General features: G+C 36.5%; 2 protein-coding genes and 1 non-coding gene across 3 annotated transcripts; 1 reads left to right on the top strand and 2 right to left on the bottom strand.

Moving 5' to 3' along the window:
• Window positions 1–2884: 2884 nt before the first annotated feature.
• On the bottom strand, window positions 2885–2958 carry TRNAE-CUC (transfer RNA glutamic acid (anticodon CUC)). Its single transcript has one exon. It is a non-coding gene; the product is annotated as a tRNA-Glu (tRNA).
• A 7260-nt stretch (window positions 2959–10218) lies between these two features.
• Window positions 10219–11950, top strand: LOC133711768 (uncharacterized). The gene is made up of 3 exons (XM_062137863.1): window positions 10219–10440; window positions 11217–11376; window positions 11760–11950. The coding sequence occupies exons 1-3, from the start codon at window positions 10219–10221 to the stop codon at window positions 11948–11950; spliced, it is 573 nt and encodes a 190-aa protein (XP_061993847.1).
• Window positions 11951–13837: 1887 nt separating this feature from the next.
• Window positions 13838–14373, bottom strand: LOC133711767 (uncharacterized). The gene is made up of 2 exons (XM_062137862.1): window positions 14037–14373; window positions 13838–13947 (listed from the first exon to the last, which is right to left on the bottom strand). Exons 1-2 carry the CDS (start codon window positions 14371–14373, stop codon window positions 13838–13840), a joined length of 447 nt encoding a protein of 148 aa, XP_061993846.1.
• Window positions 14374–14391: the final 18 nt, after the last annotated feature.

Here is a 14391-nt window from a genome sequence, read left to right as displayed (position 1 = left end):
AGACTTTGGGTGGTCTCGGATGAGGTTTCGCCTCGATTGGCGTTACTTTCAGGGTTGTTTTTCGATTAGGGGATTCGAACTTTTAATCACTTGGTGATTCACTGATTTGAGATCATTGGTGATTAGGTGCTTCTCAAGGTGATTTGGACGAGTTGTTGGTGTGAGTGTTAGTTCGGTTCTGTATTGAAGACGCAGCGGGATTCTGAGGTGAGTAATCTCACAATGTTCATTTACGAACGAAGTTACCTTTATTGTTTGAGAGTTATTTAGTTAACTGCAAACTATAGTTGGTATTAGTGGCATTCCTGAGTGAAATATGTATATTCTTATGGGTTGATGGGTGAATTAAGCAATAGGGATTGATGGGTTTCATTCTATTGTTTGAGGCTTGACTTTTCGGGAAACATTGTATTAGGAATTGGGAATTTCTATTGTTTGAAAAGTGTCAAGATTTGGTGTGAGTTGTTTTAATGTGATTTGAACGTTTTGATCTAATGATCGGGGGTCTGAAGATCTGAGAGTCACAAGTGGTGATTTCTCCCTTTGATTTGATTTAACATTTTGAGTCCAGTGCGACTTGCTTAATGTTTTGAAATCTGACGTACAGGGAGGTCGGATGATTCGGAGGTCACGGGATGACATCTCCTTTTGAGAGTTGAGTAACTTTTGGTCCTGAGTGACCGCTTTAAAATGTTTTGATCTGATGGCCGAGGAGGTCTGAGGATTCGGGGTTGCTGGGAGTGACCTCAGGCAAATATATCGGGACTTCACACCTTTGGCCGGGTTTGTGGATACGATCAGTTAAAGCTCTAGTCTGTTGCCATTGTACATCATGGGAGGTAGCGGGGAGCCATCTGATGCTCATGAGTACGTCTTTTAAAAGGGAGTTTCGGGGATTCTTTCTTTTAAATGCCCGGGGAGAACTTGTGTATCATATTTAATTGTCAGAGTTTCGATTATTATGATTTTGTCATGGGGTGGCTTGTGTTGCTTTGAGAATGTGTTTTAAAAGGGAGTTTCGGGGATTCTTTCTTTTAAATGTCCGGGGAGAACTTGTGTATCATATTTAATTGTCAGAGTTTCGATTATTATGATTTTGTCACGGGGTGACTTGTGTTGCTTTGAGAATGTGTTTTAAAAGGGAGTTTCGGGGATTCTTTCTTTTAATGTCCGGGGAGGACTTGTGTATCATATTTAATTACCAGAGTTTCGATTATTATGATTTTGTCACGGGGTGACTTGTGTTGCTTTGAGAATGTGTTTTAAAAGGGAGTTTCGGGGATTCTTTCTTTTAAATGTCCGGTGAGAACTTGTGTATCATATTTAATTGTCAGAGTTTCAATTATTATGATTTTGTCACGGGGTGACTTGTGTTGCTTTGAGAATGTGTTTTAAAAGGGAGTTTCGGGGATTCTTTCTTTTAAATGTCCGGTGAGAACTTGTGTATCATATGTAATTGTCAGAGTTTCAATTATTATGATTTTGTCACGGGGTGACTTGTGTTGCTTTGAGAATGTATTTTAAAAGGGAGTTTCGGGGATTCTTTCTTTTAAATGTCCGGGGAGGACTTGTGAATCATATTTAATTGTCAGAGTTTCGATTATTATGATTTTGTCACGGGGTGACTTGTGTTGCTTTGAGAATGTGTTTTAAAATGGAGTTTCGGGGATTCTTTCTTTTAAATGTCCGGGGAGGACTTGTGTATCATATTTAATTGTCAGAGTTTCAATTATTATGATTTTGTCACGGGATGGCTTTTGTGGTGAATTTTGGGGAAGTGCATATTGAATTTTCAGAGTTTCAATTCATATGATTTCCGTCACTAGGTGATTTGAGTTGTTTTCTTTTGGGAAAAGAATGTGTTGTTTTGGGAAAACAGGGTGTGTGTTCTTTTTACGAGTTGATGGGTTTCCTCATTGGGCGAGTTGTGCATATGTGGTTTGAGTTACTCATACGAGCTTGCAAAAGCTTACCGGGTTTGTTGTGTGGCAACCCCGTGCACCATTCAAACGGTGTAGGGGTTAATCCTGCAGGTCAGGATAATCGTGGCTGATGCTGAGGTAGCACCATTTGCAGCTTTACGGTAGGAAGCCATTTTTGTGACTTTATCATTACTAAGACTTCCGCTTGTAGTAAGCTCTGAGGAGCATTTACTCATTATCTTGTTGTGGCAATTTAATTTGTAAACTCGTGTAATATATAACTTTGTGGAGCGAGTATATATTCATTTTGTGGGTTCAGGGCATCAGTTGTACTTGGTTTGAAAGGAAAAAGTTTTCCAGGTATCTGTATTGATGGCTGAATCATCACACATGTATAATTATGAGATTATATATATCGATTTTTATTTTTGTGTTAAAAATCGGGGCGTGACATTGATGGAAGCATTTGCGCCTTCAGAACTTCCAACTCTATCACTGATTTCAATTCCACTATGCATCAGAACACCTCCCAACTACAATTATGTGGAGGACCTGTCAGTGAATATAATATAGCAATTACATGTTGATGACATGATCAGCGGCGGTGTTCTTGGCACCGATTAATTTTAAGCCTATATTTAGGCATTTTTTTATCTATCTTTGTTGTATTTAGTCACTTTTATTTGTTTTTCTCTGATTTGATTTTTCTTTTAATGATGTTTAATTAAATTTTATTATGAATAATGCTGAACGTTTCATCATGAATTATGTTCATTAAGGTTAATTACATTAATTATCTTTATTACGATTTATTTGTTGAGATTATTTTGGCCTGACAAACGTTTTTGTCATATCAACTACATGAATACCTAATTTTTTTCTTAATTATGTCTACAATCAATGATTTATATCCACCCCATACTATTTCATTTTTTTTTTGTGAAAAAATAGCAAAATTATTTTTCCATCGCTGGGATTTGAACCCAGATCTTTTTGGGTGAGAACCAAATATCCTAACTAACTAGACTACAACAGATTTTTGATTATTTTGTTATAATGTTATATTAATGCATGTATCAATTATTGACTCTAAATGAGTACCCCTCTATTTTTGGCATATGGTACTCACATATTGGTATCAACAATATTAATTATGTTTCCAACAGAATCGAGGTATGTATTTTCATAAGTTCGACGACTTCATTTTGATTTCCTCTTATTATATTATCTGATAATTTGACATAAAGTTGTCAATTTCTAATGAGATCGAAACTATATGTTTCTTGATTCAATTTCATGAGGACTTAAAATTTCTCCTCTGATTGTTGTACAATCAAATAGATCGAAACCTCTTGTTTCTTGATCTCCAATTATGTCAGGACCTTTGTCCCTTCTCTTTATGAGTACATGTGAACCTCTGTTCACTCCAATTTTAGAACATGCTTCTAATTGTGAAGACTCAAACTAAATGGTTTGAGTATGAGGGCTATGATCCCTAAATCTATTATTTATTGGAGTATACGGTTATACCCATATGGACCACTATCACAGACTCGAAATTTGTGTTCAATGTCAAACAATAATATGAACCACGTGTTCATCAATAAATTCATTTTGAACCATGAATGTTCATGATAAATATAATGACAAACATAGTTGTCTTGCATGCATATAATGCAACTATGGACATGATCCATTGAAATTGTTGATAATTTTTCACAATTGATGCTTCATAAAGCTAAGGTAACAATCATTTCAAGAGTTGCAGATCTTGATTGATGGCTCCAACTGAGCTCATATTATGTTACATATATGGAATACCATTGCATATATTGGTGATGAAATTTTCACCTAATTTAAGTTGTATTAGTATACTGTATCATGAACTAAAATTTTCATTGAGCATTTAAGCCAAATAAAATTATTTTGGCGTGACCAATGTGTCTTTATTTTATCTACTATGTCATGTAGACTCATCTACATACATACTTTATATTGTTGTATAATACAACAACAGTTGCATACCTTCCTAATAAGGACATTATAATTTATTGGATAGTTGCGAGTTGTCACTATAATGGGACAATCCTCCCGCCATTAGGGGGAGAAATTAATATCGTTCATGAAAAATGTGAATTGGTGTGAGATTTTATCTACCATATCACATTTTAATTTTGAGAAAAAATCTCAATTTATTATCTTCTTGACCTAAAAATTGGTTTGGGCCCGCCACCCACCAATGGATTTTCAATCCAATATTTATGAACACATATTTTGTGTGGTCAAATCTAATAGTCTTCCCGCCGTTAGGGGGAGGAAACACTATTGTAACGGCGTAAATTTATGTGGAATATATCCACAAAGTCCAATATTTCAAGATCCCTATAAGGGAAGATTATACAAGCCCTATAACGCTTTTCATGAGGTTATACAAAGATCCACATTCTTTAATTAATTTGTCCTTGAGAGACATTATATTTCCTAAAAGAGGAATGAGTATTTGATATCAATAAAACTTATTATAGCTAATGCATGCATATATGAATGTGTGGGATCAAAATTTGATGATATCTCATCTATAGTAGCGCTACTGAAAATCATCAAGGGTTGTATACTATACCACGTTTCATTTTGTCGACAAACTATAATATTGGCCAAATTGGAAAGATGCAATTCCAATGAATTTAAATATTGTAAACGTGATGATATACTTGGACTTTATCTACCCTAAAAATTACAAAGGGTGTACTAAAGTGAATTGAAATCACTATGACACAAGTCTCTTTATAGAGACATGGGATTATCATTCTTCTCAAAGTGACAACTTTTCTATAAGTATAGTGTTACATATAGCTGTTATATTGACGAGAGGCTTAAAGCAGGTTGTCATGGTTATTATGAAGATCTTAAAGGCAAATTATTAAAAGCAAATCCCCAAATGTGTCAATATAAGCATATTGCTTAGTCAAATCATTGACCGATTCATATTGCCAAAGCCAAGTCCATGAATGAATGAGTTTAAAGATCACTCATGGAATCAAAAAGTCTAAAGTTCATATATACTCATTCATTTACGGTCAAAGTGACTTATTGCCTCATTGAGTACTATGACAAGACTAAGAAATCGAATTTGTATCATGCTCACAATGTTGCAACATATTCCAACTTTCGCGAAGTTATGAATTTATCTAGAGCTCATATTGAGCCTATATGAAATTATCAATTACACAAATTGATATTTATGGCTAAGTACGCCATACTTAAATTTCAATGCTCGGACAAAGGTGAATGTGTCAATTTAATTTTGTTCCTTTATATTGTTATTCTTTAATTAATATCTTTATCTATAATTTGAGCATATGAAATTGGTTATACTCTTATCATGTCAGGTAAGATTCATTAAGAATATCATAGTTTTATTGGTATTGCCTTAACCTTTGCAGGAATTGCAATTCATGATGAGTCCCCTTTATGCAAAGCACACATAGTCTCACCTATGTGATCGACACACCATATCCAATATACATGTTGCATGTATTTTATTACATACATGATTGAAGCTTGCAACAATCAGGGGGAGATTCTCATCAGGGGAGCATTCAAAATTATGTTACTTAGGATATATGCGCGTTGTACTCTTTTTCTCCTTCGACCAGGGTTATTTTTGTCCCACTGGGTTTTTGTTACCTGGCAAAGTTTTTGACGAGGCAACATTAAGTGCGTCCAACACCATATCATTTAGTGGTGGACATCCAAGGGGGAGTGTTGTAAATATTATATATATGTGTGGCTGTCTACTGTAAATACTCATTAGTTATGTCCTTATGATGTAAACACTACTCCTATATAAAGGGGTCTAATGAGAATGAAACACACACTTCTACCTCCTCCTATATTCTGTCTCTCTATTCTACCTTTCTCTTATTCTCTAGTTTATAACATTTTCAAAATTCATTTGCTCTTTATTAATAGTCGTAAATTGGTAATTGTACTACTTGACAAATAATTATATGTGATGGAACTTCTAGAGATAAGTCATTTCTCTTCACCACTTTATTGGTTTATATTTTCAACGTACATATTATGGTTTTGAAGAGTTTCAAAAGTATTATTGAGTTTTGAAAGTCTTTTCACCGAAACCTAAAACAATTACTCTTTGTTTATTGCTGCATATTGAAAAATTATGTTCTTGTTCAAGTAAATCCAGAATATGTGTCTGGCCCAAACTCTAGGTTACTTGCTCTAGTTGTAATAGAGCAAGTAACCTAGAGTTTCTCAGAGAATCTTAGTAGATATCCAATCAATGTACGATTATGTTTCCATTCACAACTCTATCTCTATGCTTGTAATCCTCTATATAAATAGGCTCATATTATCAATGAAAGCACGACTCAATTCTCTTCCAATTTCAGTTTTCTTAAAACACGTTATCAACATGAAGCCCTAATCCTGAAACCTTAAAATCGTAGCCTTCAAACACTAGCAACCACCGACGACATCACCTTGAAGCTCTCAATCCTAGGAGCCCAGAACTGCCACTTGGCCACCATCTCTGCCCTAACCCCATCCTCCAGGAATCGGAACCACCTCTTCAGAAACCTGCCACAAAGTGACCGGACAGGCAGCAAATTCGCCAGCGAAAGAAGAAAAAAAAAACCAGGAAGAGAAAGAAAAAAAGAAAAGAAAAAGGAACGCAACCCAAGACGTGTCAGCCCAAGACGCGACCCAAGTCCAAAATAAAAAAAAGAGGGATTCGTAGGCCAGAAGAAGAAGTCAAGGGCCTGCCATCTGATCCTCAGCAGGCCTGGGCCAGAAAAAAAAAAAAAAAAAAAAAGGAATCAGGCCTGGGCCACAGAAAAAAAAAAAAAAAAAAAAAAAAAAAAAAAAAAGGAGAAGGGCAGCCCACCACCTCCGGTCGCTACCGGCCACTTTCCGGCGAGATTTTTCCGGCAACTTTCCGGCGAATTTCCGATCACTATTTCAAGGTATTTTTACTAAAAGTTCCCGTTTCTTGTTTTTTTTCAATTTCTATTCTTTTTATTGGGGACTTGCAAACTCCCTTTCTTCTTCATAGGGGAGACCAAAAGCCGAACTGTGGGGGTTTGTACTCACTCCAAGCTTGGAGCTTGTTGAGATCCAAACTTAAATTTGTAGAGAATTTATGATCGACCACTTACATCATTGTTTCGATCTAATCTAATACCTCTTGGAATCTGATTTCTTGGAAGCGACTACGCTCAGAAATCCCTAATTTCTTGGACGCAATTACGCTCGGAAATTCATAATTTGTTGGGAGCAACTACACTCAGAAATATTATATGTTTTCGTGGTAGCCTTTTTCGCTCTGAAACTAACCATTTTTCTTGTTCTTTTTCAGAATGAGTAACCTGAACAAACTGGACTTCGCTCCATTGGGAACAACTGGCTCTGGATATCACAAGTAGGTTCGTGATGTCTTCCAGCATCTCAAGGCCGATGGAATCCTGGATACGATTCTCTAGCCTAGCCAGGACGTGCTAACTGTTGAGCAAACTCAAGCTTTGGAAGCAAATAGAGCAGCTTTGGAGGCAAATAAGGTGAAAGCCATCATCCTAATGACTTTTAGAGAAACGGGAATTGAGAGAAAATTGTTGTGTATTCTCATTGATAATAGGGGCCTCTCTATATAGAGGATTACAATGCATAGAATCTGAATCATACAAGGAAAGGTAATCATACATTGAATGGATATCTCTAAGATTATCCAAGATTATCTCTAGTTAATAACCCTATTACCACTAGGTCAAGTAACCTAGAGTTTGGGCCAGACACATATTCTGGATTTACTTAAACAAATAATATATTTTAATAATGAATTTGACAGTGAAGAAACCAAAAAACAAAATACATGATGATTATGCTAGGTTGGGGTCTTTTTGCCTAATTTTTGAACTATTAACAATTCTGATGTTGGACATAAATTAATGCAATGCCCCATATTCAAATTAATTTAGAATTTCACGTTGTCAAATGTGGATTAGATTGATTTTCTAGTTTCGTTGGAATGAAGGTCCAAATCATGCAATTGGTTAGATCAGCCTTCAAATCTATGAAAGAACAAGCTCTTTGTTTTTGGTAATTCGTATAATCGTTTTGTTACCACTTTATATGTTGAAATGGTAACTGAAACTATATATTATGATTGGTAGTCTTTTAGTGATTTACTCAAAAGACAACCCTTGTGAGTTCCCATGCTGTTTATTCAGAAATCAGAAGCCCCTATTTATTCAAAAGTTCCAGATAGAAAATTGGTAGAGGACAAAAACAAGAAAGTTGCAGAAACAAAAGCTTTAACTCGCATTACTACATCACCACAAACTCAAATCATATATTATAACGAAGGAAAACGATTCACTCCTCCGTGATCATATATAGGTATATTGCTACTATTTGTGGCTCTTTTCTCAGCAAAATGAATTGGACAATTTGTCAGTTGCCACTGGATTTCCAAGATTCTCATCATCAGTAATTATCGACAGCAACCTCTTACAACAGACGTCCCTGCCATCGAAACTGAAAACACATGGGGAGGCCACCACCCCAATCTATCCCTAGTTCATTCCACCTCAAAAGCCCATTCCTCCTTGTTTAATTCATCACTGTACATCTCATTCATTTTGGACCATAACCTCGTATTTGGTCACAACATAACCCACACTTTTATGTTTTCGAGTCAATTCATAAGCCAGACTTCTACGAAATTAAGTTTTGTGAATTTTTATAACTGATTAAGTCATAGTTCCCTCCTACTGATTTTATTTTATTTAAAAAGAAAAAAAATCTGTTATACGCAACTTAAAAAGAAATCGAGTTCTGAATTGAAACCCTAGACTCCTCCTTTTTTCCCCTTCTTCCCGTCTGACAGCACCTATTTGTGTCATCGGATGGGCCACCATTTTGAGTTTGCTCTCCATGCCTTTCCTTCTTCTATCATCAAATATTTCTCTTACATAAGTATTGATACATACGTCAAGGTGCACTCTATTCTTTCTATGACGTTGACGGTTATCTTTAACGAAATCGTTCAGAATTAGCTTCGGTACATATGATCCTGGGAACTAACTAACTTTTCTTTTTTCTATATACTGTACATAATTTTAGCCCTATATTTGGCCTCTTTTTATCCAGTTGTCTCTTTTCATAAACAACTGTGTGATGAATTTTTATTTTTTATTTTCTTATTAACTCCTACGTACAATTGACTACAGTATGAACAACTACCATTTCAATTTACTCAAGACTCTTATTTACTAATTCTTAAACCTTTTTGTTTCCAATCTATGTGGCTCCTCCACTCTTCTTTTAAGGATTTGGTACCAAATTGTTGCGCGACCACCAGGCCTGCTGGTTGTCCCATGTATATGACTCTACAAAAATTGAAGGCTTTGAAATTATGCCTTAAGCAATGGAACAACACTGTATTTGGGAATGTTCATAGAAATCTGGAGTTGGCCTATGCTATGTTGACTGCTATTCAACAAGATATTGCTTCTAATGGTTCTACTAATATTAATTTTGAGGCTGAAGTTATTGCAAAGGCTGATGTTCTTGAGGCTGTTAAGCGTCAATAGGCTTTTTGGAGGGAAAGAGCTCGTGTTAAATGGTTCACTGAGGGAGACAAGAGCTTTAATTTTTTCCATGCTTATGCCCGCAATAAGGCAGTGCGATCTTCCATAAATTGCATACAGGATGGGGAAAATCTTCTTACTGATCCGCAAGATTGCTAGTCATGCTATTAATAAAGTTCTATAAATCTTTATATGCTTCAAGTGTTACTCTTGCTGGTGCAGTTGATTACTGCAGGGTTATTCCCTCCTTGGTTTCTGAAGATAATAATTCAGTGTTGGTGTCTATTCCCACTTCATAAGAGATCCAGCGTACTGTCATTTCTATGGACCCTTCTAGTGCTCCTAGTCCAAATGGTTTTCCTGGCTCTTTTTACCGAAGCTGCTGGGATATTGTTGGTAGTGATGTCATTGGATTTGTGCAATACTTTTTCCAACAAAATTGGTTATGCCCAAATGCGAATTCAAATTTTTCTTTTTGACTTTGTCAAGAGGAACCCAAAGGCTTCTTAGGCCCTAGATAAACCCCTTCGGCGCATATGAAATGCTCCAACTGTGCATTGCAGCACAGTGACTCGCCACTTTGACAGCTTCGGAGTTCGAATCTAGGTTGGGGAGAACACCCAACTAGACAAGAACCACTAAGCCACTTGCAGTGGTTAAATGCGAACTTCATTGTGCTAATTCCAAAGATGGAAGGGGCAAATGTGATATCTCATTTTAGGCCAATTGCTTTGGCCAATTTTTCATTTAAGATGATTCCGAAGATTATGGCAGATCGGTTGGGTCCTATAGCTTCATGTATTATTTCGGCTCATCAGAGTGCTTTTCCTGAAGGTTGGCAAATTTCAGATTGCGTTGTTTTTGTTTATGAGGGCTTCAATCTATTGGATAGGATAATCTTTGGAGGCCAGGTAATGTGGATATTAAAGTTGATATTGTCAAAACGTTTGATACTCTAAACTAGGGCTGTCATTTTCCACCGAGACAAACCAACCAACCGAATCCGAGCCGAACCAAAGAAGTTGGTAAGCGATATATACTGTCGGTAACCGAACTCTTGGTACGGTACAACCGTACCGACTCCACATACAAGGTACGGTAATGGTTTCAATTTTCATATATACACGGTATACCGTACCGTGCCGAACTCATGTACAATACTCATATTTTTTTAATTTTTTATTCTTCTCTCTTCTTCTTTCTGGACTCTTCTTCTCTCTTCTCTCTTCTCTCTTCTCTTTCTTCTTTTTCTTTCTTTTCCCGTCTCTTCTCTCTCTTCTTATCTTCTTCTTCTTGAAAAATAGCAACCTATAAGGTGCTTCTCTCAGACTCTGCTCTCTTCCCATTTACTAAATTAGGGTTTCTGTATCAACCTCGCTCTCTTTTTCTCTAAGCCCTCTGTGAATTTGAAGAGCCAGTTCAGAATCTTATTCAAACTCGGCCCTGGATCTCTCTTTTACTTTAAGTAAGTTTCTTTTCTTGCTTAAATTGATTTTCTTTGCTGGGAAGAAAAATCTGGTTTTGGGTTTAGTTGGTGTTGAGTAAATTTTTGGTCTTTTGTTTCTTTGCGTCTTGGGTTTTGTTAGTTGTGAAATTTGGTGAACACCCAGATGAGGTTTTGTTAGAAATTCGGAGAATCATGCTTTATAGATGAATAAAGTTTGAAACTTTTGTTTGATTTTAGCAGAGAGGTTGCAGATCTGAGGCTGCTTCTTCCTTCACCACAATCACTCTATGTGGTATGGAGACTGGAGAGACCCATAACTATGTGGGTCGAAGAGTTTTCAGAAGGAGAAAACAGAAGAAGGAACAGGTGTTGAGATGTACCAGTGATGTACTGGTGACTGGTTTGCGGCCCAATGTCAAACTCGGTTACAAGCCCAACCGTACAGAACCGACCAATTAAATCGATATACCGACTTCTCGGTATACCGGATTTTGTGGTCGGTAGTGGTATGGTTTTTTTCATACCAGTATAAGTTGCTACGGTACATGGTATCAGCCAGTAAACTCCAGTACCGAACCGAGCCCAGCCCTACTCTAAACTGGCAGTTTCTTTCAGGTATTAGAGAATTTAGGGTTCTCCTCAAGGTTCAGAAGTTTAATTCAAACTATCTTAAATTCTGCTAAGCTGTCAGTCTTGATTAATGGGACGCCACAAGGCTTTTTTTCTTGTGATTCGGGGTACGATAAGGTGATCCTATCTCTTCTTTATGGTTTTGCATTGCAGAAGAAGCTCTAAGTCGAGGTATGTCTTCCCTTTTTGATGCTCGAAAGATTAAACCTATTTCTATGCTGAGGGGATGTTTGATTACTCATGTGCTCTACGCTGATTACCATTTTATTTTCTGTCGAGGGGATATATCTTCTCTCAATCGCTTGCAACTCTTTTTAGATGAGTATGGTGCTGCTTCAAGTTAACTAGTAAACAAAGATAAGAGTACTTTTTATACTGGCGATAACTATTCTCACCGGCGTAGTGTTATTAGGTTTCAAGTTAGGTACTACCCCACTTACTTATCTAGGCGTTTCTATATTCAAGGGAAAACTTCGACGTTTCCACCTTCAAGCAATAGCTAATAAGGCTAAAGCTCGTCTTGTCGGGTAGCAAGGCAAGTTGTTGTCCATGGCAAGTCGTGTTCAGTTGGTTCATGATGTATTTCAGAGTTTGCTTCTTCATAGTTTTTCCGTATACTTGTGGCCTTCATCTCTTTTAAAAAAACTTGTCTAAATGTGCTCGAAACTTTATTTGGTATGGGAATTTATAAAAAAAAAAGAAAAAAAAAAAGAAGGGGGAACGACACAAATAGTACCCCAACTTTAGACCATTAGACACATTGGTACCTCAAGTTCTAAATAAATCATTTTGGTACCCGATCTTATCACTTATGTCTAATATTCATACACCTCGTCATAACGGTGTTAAACTCAGGACTTCTTGTGTGGGTATTTTCGTCCTTTTACCTTTTCCCCTCCAAAAATCTCATAGCCTTCACCCCACTCCCTCCTAAAAGCACAACCATACATAATTCCCTCCAAAATATTGCCAAGTAGAGGAAAATAAACAAGCTTGTTTACAATCATATGTGTTTCGTTGCGTTAAATGAAAACCACGTTCAAATAGATTAATAATCTCCATGGCTCTATAAGACATTTGCATTGTTTCAAAAGTACAACCATTTGTTACACAAAATATCCAACTAAGCAATATAACTTGCACATTCATTGTTTTCAAAGATAAAAAACAAATGGTCATGAATCTCTGCTTGGTCATCCCCAGATTTGTTTGTTTTGCTTCTAAGAGATATATGCTGCGCTTCTTTCCCAAATTCTAATTCGATACCGGATCATCACCGTAACAAAGAGCTGCAACAAGAGACAATTTAATGAACATTGTCAAAGAACATATGGCAGCTAAAAGGAAATGTCCGGGTTCATGTCACTAACAAAGCTTTACCTAAAACTTCACAAAAATTATAATTTTGCTTCAAGCATTAGTACTTCTATGTCTTTTGGGCTCCAGGTTTTGCTCCATCTTCATTCTTTTTGCTTGTGCCAATGTTAGTTGCTCCTGGTATGTTAAAGGGTTTAATGATTTTAATCCTATTTGCAAGTGTCTTCAACCTTCTTGCTTCACCAATTTTAGTGGTAGACTTGGTTGTAGATATTGAGACTGGTTTTACATGTACCTTCAACAACTTCGTAAAATAGCACCATGAACAATAAATAAACCAGCTAAAACAAAATTAATCAATTCACACTTTAAAAACTAAACAACCAAGTATAACAATTGTACCTGATTTGATTCAACCAAATTCCCATTTTGCATTTGCAGATTCTGCAAATTATCATCTTTGGCATTAACGCACATGGAGGGAACTTGGACAGTCAAAGATGGCAAAGGATCAATTGGAACATTTATCAAATTCCCATTTTGCATTTGCAGATTTTGCAAATTATCATCTGCAGCATTAATAGTGGGGACTTGGACAGTCAAAGATAGCAAAGGATCAATTGGAACATTTATCACATTATCACTTCCCCCATTCACATTCAAATTTAAGTTCACATTGACATTCATCCCCAAGTTCTCAAGTGGGGCTCTAGTACGCTGACTTGGGATTTCAGCTCTCACATTTGAGGTTTCCATATTGTCAGATGGAATTTTATCTCTCACATTTGGGTTTTGGGGCTACATATAATTAAGTAGTGCTCAAAGTAATTAGCAATAGCATGCTGATAAGAAAAAAAAAAGTAATCTAATATAATTAAATAATTAGCAATAGCAAGCTGATATAATTAAGTAGTCTAACACATGTCCTTTTGATTATGACCTTTCAAACCACACCTTTCACATTTAATCTGTGAATAATAAGATTTAGGCAGCTTTGTGGTTTCAGGTTGCGGTGGCTCCTCACCTATACACAAGGTTTATACACATATAACTAAACATATTTAAGTCATATAGACACAGAGTTTATACAACATATAAGTTAGTATGCTTTACCTGGTTGTTTGTTTCTCGACATTTTCGGCCTTCCGATTAGTCTTCTAAACCTTGGAGGTGCAATTGGCCTGTTAATCAGCTCCCACTCATCGACCCCAGCTATAGGGTTGATCATTGGTTCATAAGCCATCAAATACTTCTTTTGTGTATAGTGCTCATCAACAAAGTCATTAGTGGACCATCCCTTCGAGTAAATTGCTGCAATAGCATGTCCACAAGGAAGTCCACTCAAATCCCATCTTTTACATGTACATGCCATGTTGTCCAATTGCACAGCATGTTGAGAAATAACACCTGAACTACAAGCAACACCTCTGCCATGTATCTCAAACCTCATGTTATTAGACTCCAATGC

Source organism: Rosa rugosa, chromosome 5, assembly GCF_958449725.1.
Source record: "Rosa rugosa chromosome 5, drRosRugo1.1, whole genome shotgun sequence".
Classification (NCBI taxonomy): domain Eukaryota; kingdom Viridiplantae; phylum Streptophyta; class Magnoliopsida; order Rosales; family Rosaceae; genus Rosa; species Rosa rugosa.
The sequence above is the reverse complement of the archived record's forward strand: the minus strand, read 5'-3'. Positions and strand labels throughout refer to the sequence as shown.